General features: G+C 49.0%; 1 protein-coding gene across 2 annotated transcripts in view; it reads left to right on the top strand.

Annotated features, from left to right (window-relative positions):
* LOC102930402 (rho GTPase-activating protein 39) overlaps positions 1-14,320 on the top strand; it is a 121,867-nt gene that overhangs the window by 91,451 nt on the left and 16,096 nt on the right. For both annotated transcript variants that reach the window (XM_037915933.2, XM_043527163.1), the window contains exon 5: positions 3,576-3,665. In XM_037915933.2, coding sequence (XP_037771861.1) covers positions 3,576-3,665 — 90 coding nt within the window. The remainder of the gene's footprint in view (positions 1-3,575; positions 3,666-14,320) is intronic.

The raw sequence follows: 14,320 nt of genomic DNA, 5'->3' as shown, positions 1-14,320 counted from the left end.
ACTAAAAATACCTGTGACTACGTCTTACCTGCTGGGAGGGGAGTGCTCCTGAGGACTGCTGCTCCTGGCCGGGGGTGGGCAGCCTGGGGCCCCCTGCCGCTGCTGGGGGGATGGCCAGGGCCCCACCGCTGCTCCGGCCGGGGGGCAGCCCAGGGCTCCGACACCACAGCCAGTCCAGGCGGGGGGCGGTCCGGGACCCCGGGGCTCCGCAGCCGCTGATCCGGGTGGGGACGGCCTGGGGTGCCACTGCCACTCCGGGCGGGGTTCAGCCAGGGCCGCCGCCGATGGTGGTCCAGGCGGGGGTGGCCCGGATCCACACCCTCCACCACTGGTCCCAGACCACTGTTCCAGGGCAACGCTGGGGACCAGCTGCCTGGGGCTGTCAGAGCAGCGGCCAGTGTGGCTGGCTCCGAGGTGCTGGGATGGCCCTGAGGTCAGCCGCACCTGCCGCTGCAAAATTCATGGAGGTCATGGAAAGTCACGGAAGCCATGACCTCCGTGAATGATTCGCAGCCTTACTGATTAGTAATACTGGTAAGTCGTCATGCTCAAATTCCAGGGAGGTTTGCAGCCATATTGCTATCAGCAGGCAGGGATAAGGGTTGTGCCATTCCCAGGAGCTGCTGGGCCTGTGCAGTAAACACTTCTCAAGCAGTCACAGGCAAATGGGTGTTTCTTTAATTAGTTTCCAGTGCCAAGATGGTTGCAATCTATGGAGAGAAGTAGGACTCAAGTCCTTCCATCATGCGGCACAGCTGCTGTCAGGCCTTCTCCCAGTGATTCTAGCTTATATCTGATTAAACAAATGGCTGCATGCAGTGTCGATGTAGCGTGTCAGTCCCAGGGTATTAGCGAGACAAGGTTGGGGAGGTGATAGGATTCTGTTGGTGAGAGCCAAGCTTTCAAGCTACACATTGCTCTTCCTCAGGCCTGGCAAAGGTACTCCTAGTGTCACAGCAAAATGCAAGTTTTAACAGAAGTAGTTAGCACATCTTGTAAGGAGTATTCTGTCTTGAAAGAATACAAGCTACTGTAGCTGGCGTATGTCAGTTCTAGACCCAGTCTAATCAGGGGTTCTCTGACTGTTACAGCCTTGAGAGACAAGGTGGGTGAGGTAACCATGGACCCACACGGGGACAGCTGCATTGCGCACAGCCTTGACAAGACAAAGGCTTTTGTCAGCAGTCCCCAGTGTGTGATAAGCAGAGCCTCACCCCACAATGCCTGGAAAGGCGTGCCTCCGAGCAAAGCTGCACCTCCGGTCGCTGGCCCCATCCGTGCCACAGCATCTCCCACTTTCAGTGTGGGGCTCAGACAGATATAATCAGAGCCCCATCCAAAATTATGAAGTGCTAACGATGAAGGTATTTATAGGCACTTCTTCAGTGCTCAAGAGCAACGCTTCTGCCTAGTCATAACTAACACACACGAATCGCTCGAATCATTTCTCCCATGGGATGTTCTGCTGGCAAAGAAACTGAGGCCGTGACTTGTCCAAGGCACAGGGCCAGTGTCAGGCCAGCCTTCGGAGTTCCTGTCTCCCAGTCCTGTGCTCTGCTCACAAGACTACACTCCTCCCAAAGGTCTCTGGTTTAGATGGGTTTAGTTTTCTAAGTTACAGAGCACACTTGACTGGATCAGACTGACGTGGGGAAGAGTAGAAGCTTTGAGAACGAAGTACAATAGAGTGGGCTGTTGGAGGTGGAATGGGGAGGCTGCCCAGCCCCCCTAAGGACAGCACCCGGTGATAACAGCCTGTACGCCGAGGTTAAAGGAAAGTGCTGCTGCTGGAGCCCCAGAGCCAAATCCAGAGAGGCACCAAGCAGCTGCTGCGCCCATGGGAGTCAGTGGGCCTGACTTGACTGGGCTCCTTACTATGGCAAGTTCCCCCTGGCTCAGTACTTTAGATGCTGAGCCAGGCTCTCAGGAGAGGGAATGGCTGGTGCTCGATCCCTGTAGGACCTTGCATTGGGTTAGGGAAAGTTTGCATTCTGTCGAACATATCAAGTATGCCACACGTGTGCAGTGGGCTATCCTTGGCCCACGGCTTGTGTAGAAATACTTCCCAGCAGAATCCCTGCATGGGCTGCAGAAACTGGTGTTCACAGCCTTAGCTTTTGCCTATTGCCCTCTGCCATGTACACACACCCTGAAGAACACAGGTGCACCGTGTTGCTAGCCTGTGATGTTCAGTGGGGACAGATCCCAGGATCTCAAATTTCAAGTGCAGTCAAAAGTGTCCTGTGGATTTGTTTCAGGGTGTAAAGGATATTCCCCCACACTCACCTAACGCAACATGGCGGCAGGAAGCTTACTCAGACCTTCCCAATGGTTCTCCTGTGGGCTGAGACAAAGCATTCAACTAATAGAATCATAGGAGTGGAAGGGACCTCGAGAGGTCATCTAGTCCAGTCCCCTGCACTCAAGGCAGGACTAAGTATTATCTAGACTACCCCTGACAGGTGTTTGTCTAACCTGCTCTTAAAAATCTCCAATGATGGAGATTCTACAACCTCCCTAGGCAATTTATTCCAGTGCTTAACCACCCAGATAGGAAACTTTTCCTTATATCCAACCTAAACCACCCTTGCTGCAATTTAAGCCCATTGCTTCTTGTCCTATCCTCAGAGGTTAAGAAAAACAATTTACCTTCCTCTCCTTGTAACAATCTTTTATGTACTTAAAAACTGTTATCATGTCCTCTCTCAATCCTCTCTTTTCCAGACTAAACAAACCCAGTTTTTTTAGTCTTCCCTCATAGGTCATGTTTTCTAGACCTTTAATCATTTTTGTTGGAGCTTTCAGTCCTAGAGGAGAATTTTCTGGATGAGTGAGGGTAGAGAGTCTAATGGAATGGGAATTGCAACCTTAGCTCAATCATTTGCTCTCCATAAACATGCTCCTAGATGGAGCATTGAATATTAGTGCTTCCTCCCATGGGTGTAGCAGCTCTGAGCTTCCCCTTGGCCAGAAATTCAGGGGCAGAAATAAACCAGGGGGCTTTGTAAACTGGCTCGGGCAGGATTTTCTTCCTCTCATTTCCCAGACTCGGGTGCTGCAGGGGCCAGTGGGATCACTAGGTCAGTCTTGCTAAGCGCTGTTGGGGCGGTGTTTGGCGGAGGAGAGGACAGCTGATCTGTAAGCAAGACAAGCTTGCAGAAGGAGATTTGACATTCTGGAGCCTCCCTCTGGTATCCTTACTGTTCAGTGGATCCCAGTGATGGTCTCTCTGAGCCCTAGCCCAGGCCCCTCTGGAATTGGTTGATACCAGAGTCATGGACACAAGGTTCTTAGAGGCTCTTGCACTTTAAATAGATTTTATTCTCCTCTTCCCCATCTCCCCAGCCATGGCCTCCAGCTCTCCTAGCATCCGTTCCCTGACCAGTTGAGGCCAGCCTGCCCCCTCGTGCAGCCCCAGAGCAGGTTGCTTTCGCTGATGACTGTGGGCAGTTTTGGTGTCTTGCTGTCCTTAGCTGTCCATGCTGGGTCACTGCCTGCATGCTGTAAGGTGAAGGAGGCGGAGTGCGTTCGGTCTGCTTTGAGGTCACTCACTTAAGCGTGCTTTGGATTTTCAGTTGCCCAGCGCATTAAGGAACTTCTGGATCTGAAAAACAAGAAGAACTCCAAATCCAGGAAAAAGAGGAAGCAAAACACCGAGGAAGAAGGTAAAGAGAGGCAGAATATGAAGACTACATATGCATGGTCTGTCAGCGTCTGCAGTTAAACCTCAGACACAGCAGATTAGTTGCTGTGGGAGCTATTTGGTAATAGAACCTGTAACACGGTGTTGTTCAGTCTAGGAATATGAATGTGTTCAGACTAGCCCCACCTATTAAGGTTGCCTAACAATTCTCATTGTAAGACTCTGTTTTCAGTTACTTATAACTTTACTAAACGTTAACCTTTCGGTCTGAAATTTTACGTGCCTGGTGTCTGCCTCAGGCTGAATTTTTTGGAAAATTTCATCCAAAGAGATTTTCTCATTTCTAAGAAAGAGTCTAGGGACCTTCTCTTTGGATAGCTCTAGCACAGAGGTGGGCAAACTATGGCCCGCGGGCCACATGCGTCCCACGGGACCATCCTGCCCGGCCCCTGAGCTCCCGGCCGGGGAGGTTCGCTTCACCCCCTACCCCGCTGTCCCCCGTCCCCTGCAGTTACGCTGCCATGTGGGCAGTGCAGCTTGCGCCCGCCCACCTCCCAGGCTTCCCAATAAGCCTGTCCTGCCGCTCTGAGTGGCCTGGTAAGGGGGCGGAGGGAGAGGATGGTTGGATAAGGGGCAGGGGGACCCGGGGGTCAGTCAGGGGACAGGGGGCGGTTGGATGGGGCGGAGGTTTGGGGAGGGGGGTGGTCAGGAGACAGAGAGTGGGGGGTGGGGTTGGATAGGGGGTGGGGTCCCGGGGGGTTGGGGGTCCCGGGCAACGGGGGACAGGGAGCAGGGAGAGTTAGATAGGGGGTGGGGTCCTGGGGGGGGCAGTTAGGGGCGCGGGGTCCCGGGAGGGGGTGGTCAGGGGACAACGAGCAGGGGGAGTTGGATAGGTCAGGGGTTCTGAGGGGGGCAGTCAGGGAGCGGGAAGTGGGAGGGGGCGGATGGGGGCAGGGGCCAGGCTGTTTGGGGGGTACAGCCTTCCCTACCTGCCCCTCCATACCGTTTCGCAACCCCAATGTGGCCCTCAGGCCAAAAGGTTTGCCCACCCCTGCTCTAGCACCACCATGCTTTGGAGTAGGGACTTGAAAGTTGCCAGGGGATTGGCCTTTGTGCCAGGAATGTGTCTTTTGCCATCCTTGTGAAAATTCACCCACATTTAGCTAAGTTATAAGCCCTTGAAAAAAATCTCAATTCGTGCACGATCAGTAGGGACGTCTTAGATTTTAATAGTGACATTCCCGAAAGATTCCATCATCTCTGGGCCCAGGGCTGTACAGGACTTTCACCGCAATGGCAGCTCTGGGCATCTGCCGGCTGTGTAGGGGTGGGTCCCGTCACTGGAACTGAGAGCAGGGAGCCTGTGACCCTTTGCTGGGCTCAGGCAGCATGGAGAAGGCAGCTGCTTGTTTCGAATGCAGAGGGGATAAGCGCTGAACCTGCAGGGGAGTAGACTGGGACAAGGAGCCTTGGGGTGCGGTGGTGAGTGGGAAACTGGGTCCAGCAGCTGAGGTGCAGAGTGTGAAGGAGACTGGGACTGGGCTGAGAAGCCAGAGGAATGGAGACTGGGACCAACTAGATGAGGACAATGAGGAAAGCATTGAGAGCTGGTGAACCGGAACCCCTGGGAAATGTCTGTGCCTACTGCCAGGAAGGAGTAGAGAAGGGCCAAGACACTGCTGTGCTGTGGAGGTCCTTGTACAGTTCCGGAGTTGGGAGCAGCATTGGTGAAACCCAAACTGTGCAGCCCAGAAATATTCCATAAACGGCAGCCTCCATTGCATGTCACTCGGAGGTGAACTGTTTATGTGCATCATGCTAATCAGCTTGGTTCAGCTTTGATTTACAGTCACCCTTGGCTAATAGTTGCTTGTTTTCCACCCTCTGCTTGGTTGCGAGCTGCATTGTATGGAGGAGGGGGATTTTTCAGACACCCTGCAAATGCATTTGGGTCCAGGGATCTTTCAAGTGAGAAGGATTGTGCAGTTTCTGCTTAATCTCAGCTGGTCAGACTGGCCTGCCAATTGCAGACTAGCTAGTATCATGCTGGGGCTGACTCTGCTCCAAGTGCCCAGGGCAGAGGCCCATGCTGCTCTGAGCCCTGCCTCCTGCCCCTCCCCATTCCAGAGCTTACAGTAAATATAGTGTAGGTCCCCTCCCTCGTGCCCCCACAGCTGCCAGCCTTCCCACACCGTTCCCTGGGGCAGTGTGTGTGTTGGGGGGTGGGAGGGAGCAGCCTGGGGCGTTCCAGAAGTTGTCAAAGCCTCAGAGTTCCACTGAGCAGCTAAAGCTCATGGATACCCCGTGTCCCCATTATCTGCAGCTCTCTTCCAGTGGCCTTGGGTCTTTGGGGGGGGTCTTCTGCACACACTGTCCAGAGGGGGTGTGGGGCCATGCGGTGTTTCCCCCATACATTTGTTCAGGCTTCTCCTATGTTTCCCTGTCTTGTGGCAGTTGAGGAGATTGGGGTTCCCCCCTGCAGTGTCCCCTGGCCATTTCCAAGAAACCAGTCTGCTTCCAAAACTTTGTCTGGTCACAACCCATCCTTTGCCAGCCACTCTGGGCTCACTACAGCTGCCTGCCTGCTACCTGCACAATAATCCCATGATGGGAATGAATTACTCTCCTACTGGGTGTGTCCTCTGGCCTCAGCTGGCCAAGATCATGGATAAAAAAACCCAGGAGTGTTGGAAGATAAGTGACTGCATGAGTTTCAAACCAGCCATTCCCTCCCTGCTGCTCACTGCATCCCAAGGCAAAACACCAGCGTTGCTAACCCCAGCTATTCAGAAACCACGGGTCAGGGACCAAAATAGCATGAGGTTTGAAAAGTAGGAGATTGGAGTTCTTTTTCTTGGCCCTTTTGTGTGGGTGCCTTGAGGAGTCATGTTTTTCTGCCAGGCTGGATTGATTTAAATCCCCAAGTGGAAAGCCTCAATTGAAATCATCTGTTTTAACCAAAAAAAAAACAACGAGGAGTCTTTGTGGCACCTTAGAGACTAACAAATGTTTTTGGGCATAAGCTTTCGTGGGCTAAAACCCACTTCATCAAAGCTGATGAAGTGGGATTTAGCCCATGAAAGCTTATGCCCAAATACATTTGTTAGTCTCTAAGGTGCCACAAGGATTCGTCCTTGTTTTTGCTCATACAGACTAACACAGCTACCACTCTGAAATGTGTTTTAACCAACTTTTTCATTTGTACTTGAGTTATTTTCTAAAGAAAGGTGCATTCTCATTAGCTGATATGACCATTAAACGTGTTGATTTACAGCTAAATAGAGCCTTTACACTAGATTTTGTACAATTTTTTGCTTCCTAGGAGGGTACAGTATAACTACATACATTTATTTAAGCAATTATATAGCTTAATATTTTCAGATTTTTATTAATTATACATTTTAGTGTGTTAGAAAATGGTGACTGATATATTGCTTATTTACTGGATAATTCACTTTTGGCTCATGATTTGTGTCCAGCTTCATTAGGATGGTGTTTCACATTTACAACAAATGATTTATTACAGTTGTAGTCAGTGAATTAAACTTATTATTTCAGGTCAACCTAGGAATAGTTTCAAGTAAGACCTGGTGTACACTACAAAGTGAGGGAGACCTAGCTGTGCATGTGTCTGTACCTGAATTTGTCTCCCACCGATGTTAGCACCCCATTACAATGACTCAGTAACACAACCTCCCTGAATGGCATTGAGCCATGGTCGATGCACTGTAGTCAACGCAGTGCAAGCGTAGACACTGCGCTACCTGTGTCAACCCTAACAGTCCTCCAGCAGCTTCCCACAATGCCTGACACTGACCTCTCTGGTTACATTGTGAACTCCACTGCCCAGGGTCACACAGGCTGGAACTCTCCCCACTTCCTGAAAACCCCACAAATATTTGAAATGCCTTTTCCTGATTTCCCACCCTGATGAACACACCTAGCCGCTCTTCACTGTTGTGTGCAGCTGCCCATGCCTCTGATATGTTCCACGCATGCACTGGCCCGCAGCAGACAGGAGATATGGGATCTCTTGGGCCTGTGGGGAGAAGAGACCGTGCAGGCACAGCTATGGAGCAGCTGTAGAAATGTGGACATCTACAGGCAGATTGCTCGGGGGACACAGGAGAAGGGATACAACAGAGACCGGCAGCAGTGCCGCGTGAAAACCAAGGAACTGCAGCAGGCATACCAGAAGGCCAGGGAAGCCAACAATGAATGCAGTGCTGGGCCACAGAGTTACTCAATAAAATTCTATTCTTTGGAAAATAATTCACATTTATTAGTTCACAACATCCGCTCCGGAGTGCCTGGTGATCCTGAAAGCAACCATTACTTGTTATTGTACATTCTGACTCAATGTCTAGGATCAGTGACAAACACAGTGTTATAAATGTACAGCAAGCACCACAACGTTAATAGGTGCACTGACAGTTTTATATTCATAGATGTTCACCAAGCACCACCCAGTTCCTAACAGGCCCCAAAACAGCAGGGCCAAGTAGAACACAGTACACCACAACATGTTACTGTGACTCACCGTTCAAGTGCTCTTTCAAGAGCACCTTCAGTCGTATAGCTCCACACTGAGCTTTTCTAATAGCCCTTGTGTCTGGCTGTTCCAACTCAGCAGACAGCTGCTCCATCTCCGCCCTTTGCTGAACAGATACTATGAAGGATACAGCAGGCAGATGTAACCATTGGGATGTTTTTTTCAAAAATCCAATCTTGTGAGTAAACAACGCCAGCAACCCTTCTATCTACCAACAGAATATTCAGCTGCCCTGCTGCACTTGCTGAGCTGGTAGCTGAATCTTTCGTTGGTCCTGTTGAGGTGGCTGGCTTCATTAGCTAGGAGTAGAATAGGCTGTGGGAATAGGAGTGGGTAGGCTGGGTCCCCCAGGATCACTACTGGCATTTCAGAAAAAGAAAAGGAGTACTAGTGGCACCTTAGAGACTAACCAATGTCACCAGTGGTAATCCACCAGTCGGAAAAGAGAGTCCATGCTTGTAGATTACTGAACAGTTCTGTGTTCTTAAAGATGAAAGTGTTATGCACCTTCCCGGACCAGCGAACTTTGATGTCAGTGAAGCGTCACTGGTGTTTGTATAACCATAGAAAAATAGTCCTCTCTGTTGATATGCTCTGGTGCCAAAATAGGGATGTGTTTGCCATCTATCACTCCACGACAGTTCAAGAACCCCATTGCTGCAGATCCATCCACTATGTACTGCACGCTGCTGAGAGTCAGAGTCCTGTGTAGCAGCAGATGATTAACGACCCTGTACACTTGCATGACAATGGCCCCCACAGTGAATTTTCCAACTCCAAAATGGTTTCCTACTGACTGGTAGCAATCCAGCATTGCAAGTTTCCACAGTGCAATTGCCCCTTGCTTTTTCACTGTCAGTGCAGCTCTCCTTCTGGTGTCCATGTGGTGGAAGGTGAGAGCGAGTTCAGAACATGGATCAAGAAATGTGGCCTTTCGCATCTGAAAGTTCTGCAGCCATTGCTCATCATCCCAAACCTGCATTACAATGCAATCCCAGCAGTCAGTGCTCATTTCTTGAGCCAAGAAGTGGCACCCCACCATCTGCAGCTGCTCTGTGAACACCACCAACAATCCTGAGTTGGTTTTCATTATGTTCCACAACAAGGAATGGACATGTTCCCTCCCTGATTCGATTCTTCTTACAGTTCTGCAAATATTGGAGGCTTGTGCATGCACGTCTTGTGCTTCCAATGCTCACGACAATAGTAAAAAGAAAAGGAGTACTTGTGGCACCTTAGAGACTAACAAATTTATTTGAGCATAAGCTTTCGTGAGCTACAGCTCACTTCGTCGGATGCAGTGCAGGTTCCATGCTGCTATCAGAGATGGCGGACAGCAAGGAAGGTCATGTTGGTCCTGCTTTGAGCAGGAGGTTGGACTAGATGATCTCCTGAGGTCCCTTCCAACCCTGATATTCTATGATTCTATGTGGGTTTGTGGGATCTTTAAAGAAGGCATGAAAATTATGGGATATGGATGAGATGCGATGGAGACAGCTGCATGCTGGGAACTTGACCTCTTTCTCTAAGTCACCCTTGCACAACTTTTTCCTGCCCCGCCATGCACTGGCAGATCTTCCCAAGAGAGCGCTTTGGATGGTGATGAGCTGCACGCTGGGATACGTACCCATGGTGCACCACACTGTGCATCGATACAAGCACTCCTGGTGACCACACGCAAGGAGCCAAGTATGTACGCACACAAGCGATCTACTCACCTGCGGCAGCTTGATGCTGACGTAACTTGTTGGCCCAAATTTGTAGTGGAGACATGGCCTAAGTGAAAGTGAGGAGAGCTTAAGTTCTTACTTATCTAAGTCTCTTGAAAATGAGACAACAGCCTCCTAAGTTTTCTAGGCTGTCCTTCAAACTTTGAAAACTAGTAGATCTCATCCCTTCCCTCTTCGTTTTTATTCACAGACTGGACGAGAAAGACCAATTTTCCTGCTTTTTCAACTCCCAGGCAATTTCTCAACTTTGAATTAGTCCAAATGAAGAAAATATTCTTTCTAATCAGTACCAGAGGCGGCACTCTGAAGAACGTTGTCCCTTCTTCCCACAGTCTCCTGCTTTGACACCAGTGTTGCTCCTTCTGGTTGCTCCTTCTGCTCCTTCTACCTTGTTACTCAACTCCCCCGCCCCACCCAACCCCCCAGCAAAACAAGAGAACTAACAACAATCCAAGACTTTATCTGCTCAAGTAACCCACATGCCTCTTGCACAGCGTATTTTATATGGTGTGGGGCAGAGGAGGCGGCCGCTGAGAAATGAATGGGTTTCTGTGTGTTTGTCTCTCTGTCTGTGTACACCTGCAAGGAGAACAGGGTAAGTTCACTTACTTCAAGTGCCCAGAACCATCCAGAAGCAAGGGCTCGCAATTACTGGGTAGACCAGTGTTTTTCCATGAGCTGGAGAGTAAGTTTCCGTGGTGGGTGGAGTCAGAAATATTCATAATCGGAGAACTGAGCCAATCAGAGCTCAGGGAGGGAGAAGCTGTAAAATAGGAGCGTGAGACCCCGCAGGTGGGCTCCATGGATGATCCTGATGAGGTACATGATGGTGGCTCCTGGAGTCAGAGGCTGAGTCCCACCACCTGAGGTGACGTAGCACAGCCCCGGGTCCCCCTTAGTACAGCACGTGACCTATTGTCCCATATTTATAAACCTTGACCTCCAAAGTTCGATGTTTTTCCCTTGAGTCTTTCTTTATTTAGAAAAGTAGCCTTTAACTCACAATTGTTGATTAGAGGCCATGGATTCAGCATATATTATTTATTACATTGTTCTAAGAGATTATAATAAGTTTAGGCCTTAACACATTTTGTATTAAATTCAGATTTCATTTTAAACAGGTTTATTTTTAAAAAGAACAAATTATTATAATTTGAACAACAAAATCAAAACAAATCTGATTTCAATAAAAAATAGGTTTGTTTTTTTTTTGTCAAAAACTCGTTGATTTTTATCTGCCCTGTTTCCAGCTTTTTTCCCCAGTGATGAGATTTGGCAGTGTTGGTGGTGTTTGACTGCAAGTGGAGAGTTCCTTATGCTCACATGATTCTAGAGAGTGGAGGATATAAATATTGAGAGATTCACATGGACATTTTCAAAGTTGGCAACACTTAGGCCCTTCCCTGGGTATAAATTGCAGTGAGACTGCCCCTTCAATGGGTACCTTTGTGTACACTCAGGAATGTGGCTTTGGAGTAGGGATGTCACCATGGGACTGGCCCCTTTAAGAGGGAGTGTGAGCATATATCTGATTCCCTGCTGCCCACCTGGGCCTTATAGAGGGTAAGACAGCAGCAGCAGAAGGACTGCTACCCATGGACCTCTCTCCGCCCAGGGAGCTAAGGGACAGAATTATGAGAGCTGAAGGAAGTAGCTGGGAGCCCAGAAACACAGGCCCCAGAAGGAGATCTGTACAATCCGCTGAACTGAGGGCAGAGACTGGCCAGGGGACTTTATTTCAAGTTTATCTCGACTTAATAAAGTAGAATCCCAGCAGAGGAATTTCTTCTTATACCTTTGGACTGTATGGGATTCGTAAGGGGCTCTGAGAGAAGGGAAATTGAGACGGGGGCTGCAGAGTCACATGTAGCCAGCAAGGGATTCTAGAGGGCAGGTACATGCTTTTACAAGGGGTCAGGAGTGCTTTGCAGATAGGCAGGGGCATGCTAGAGGCACTTGATATTTTCCCTTTCTTCTTTAAACGGAAACGAAGCACATGAGAAATCAGTTTGGGAAAGGAGTAACTTCAACTTTTTGTAAAATTCCAAGAGAGGAGAGTTGCTTGGCTTTGTTAGAGAAACATAATTAGCATTGCGTCTCTGCTATTGATTTTGTCATTAGTTACAAATGAGACACATTGAAGTACACCACCAAAGAGTGGTGTAACTGGAAACACAACCAGAGATATCAGGCCTTGTCTGTGCTGCGATTTTTGCACGAGTGCAAGTCTCTTTTTACACTAGTGCTTTCTATCAATGTATAGGCAGGCCCTTCTTTGGAAAGAAAAAGCCGTTGTTAAGTCTCTCACACAAAAGGCATTCTAACAGTGCTAGGTTGCAAACTGACATCCTTAAAATCTAGTCCCAGATCGTACAGAGAAACGCCTGAGCACCATCCGACTGCCATGTTCGCACACACGTTCTCCAGGGCATGGTTCTAAGTCCACAGCACTCACTGCATTTTTGTTGTCGAGTTTTTGTTCCACCTCTGTTTGGGAAGATCTGTTCCTTCTCTCCTCTGGATGTTAGCTGGGTGTAAAAGGGCAGCTTCTTTAATGGGAGGGGGCGTTGCCTTCTTTTGGCTTGTGTTGTTGGGTTGGCATGAGGGAAATAGGAAAACAGGGCTTTTCTCTCCCTGCCAGGGCCACTAGCACTATTCTGTTTCTAACATAGCTATGGCTAGTGTGGTGCTTAGGGGTGGATTTACCTGGATTTCATACAGGCTTGCAATGTGCTCATGCAGTGGAAGAACGTTTATCTTGAAGATTAGCCCTTAAAAGTTTTGTGGTTCTAATTCTCGAGGGAGGCTATTCAGTCCCATGTCAGTGTTATCAGGAAGCCCAGTTCACCTTAAGCTGTCTGTGATTTGATTTGTCATGCGTTCAGATCCAGCAGCAAGAGACTTACTCCGTTTACATACTGACTGCACTGAATAAGCCAGGCTTTCATACAGTTTTTTGCTTTCCAGTATTTTGAAGCTAGCATCAGAGTCTCACCATCAGATCCACTTGTTGCTTTCCATTAAAGTCTCTTCCCCAGCTCACCCAGTGAAGTCTGCCTCCCATTCGGTTGTTTTCTGCATGGCCCTGATAGACTTCTCTGAATTGGAGGGAGCAGCGGATACGGCATGGTTGGCAGCAAGATGACACAGGGGGCTGGGGGCTCTATGAAAGCAGGGTATCTCCATTTTGGTTTTGCTTGTGTGTTTGCCCAGGGTCTGGAGCTGTCTGTGGCAAGGACAGGCTGATTTGAAAAACCAAAGAGAACCACCGACAAGGCTAAAAGGGGTGGGGGTTGCAGTGCTTTTCAATGGACATCTTCTCTCGTAAGTTTGTCTGTGTTCCTACACCAGTCCAGTCAGCGTATTTCAGTAACAAAAGGCTTGCCGTCTCCCTAAGCTCCTACATGCTCTGAATTCCTTGTTTTGCTGACAGCATGAATGACGACACAGAGTCTGGAAGCTACATTCCATTGGAATCCCCGAGTTTAGACCCTTTTGTTTATAGTAGTGGTGATGTCACTGTCACAAGTTTGCTGTTCCGATCCTCAAGATCATGGTGGAGGAGGGGTGGCTTAAATCCCACTGGTAATTACGGCCCACTGGTAATTACAGCCTATTCTGGAATAGCAGTTTTTTAAAAAGTTTTAGCAAATCATTCAGGGTGAAAACTCGCCAGGTCATCAAGTTCATCCTCATCTGGATACCCAATAGCCAAAAGGCCCAGCAGCAACACAGACTTGCACACGTTTCTTATCTGTTTTATGTGGGAAGGATTTTTTCTTCACCAGCAGACTGGGCGTTCTTTAGTGTTATTTTAAAAACGGGTATGTGAATTATTGTCTCATGTATTCTAGTTGTGTACTGTTGTGTAGAACAATTAAGAGCCACATATACAGAGCTGCTGCTCATAGCTCCATAGTTAAGAGTGTTTATGCGAAGCAGGGACTTGCTTTCTTGGGTTTATAAGAAATTCAGAGTATTTGCTCTCCAGTCTCACCCCACTTACAAAGGGGCTGAGATTGGCAAGTTTTAAGGGAATCAGATGGCAGATAAGTTGTGAAGCATGTTTGTGGTTCTGTTGTTGAGATGCTGTGCTGGGTTTGTAACACTTCTTGAGGCACTAGTTGTGTACTGACAAAGCTTAGAAGCCACAAACTTACCCTGTATGTGTGGTCGATATCCATGGCGGGGGGTCAGGAAAGGCTAGGGTAAAGAAGGAAAGACCCAGAGAGGTATAGTCTCAAAAAGAAAGTGTTTGTTAAATCATTCGTACAATCTAGAGCAGGGGTGGGCAAACTTTTTGGCCTGAGGGCCGCATCGGGTTTCTGAAATTGTATGGAGGGCCGGTTAGGGGATGCTGTGCCTCCCCAAACAGCCAGGCATGGCCCGGCCCCC

This window comes from Chelonia mydas, chromosome 13 (assembly GCF_015237465.2).
Source record: "Chelonia mydas isolate rCheMyd1 chromosome 13, rCheMyd1.pri.v2, whole genome shotgun sequence".
NCBI classification, from domain to species: domain Eukaryota; kingdom Metazoa; phylum Chordata; order Testudines; family Cheloniidae; genus Chelonia; species Chelonia mydas.
The sequence above is the reverse complement of the archived record's forward strand: the minus strand, read 5'-3'. Positions and strand labels throughout refer to the sequence as shown.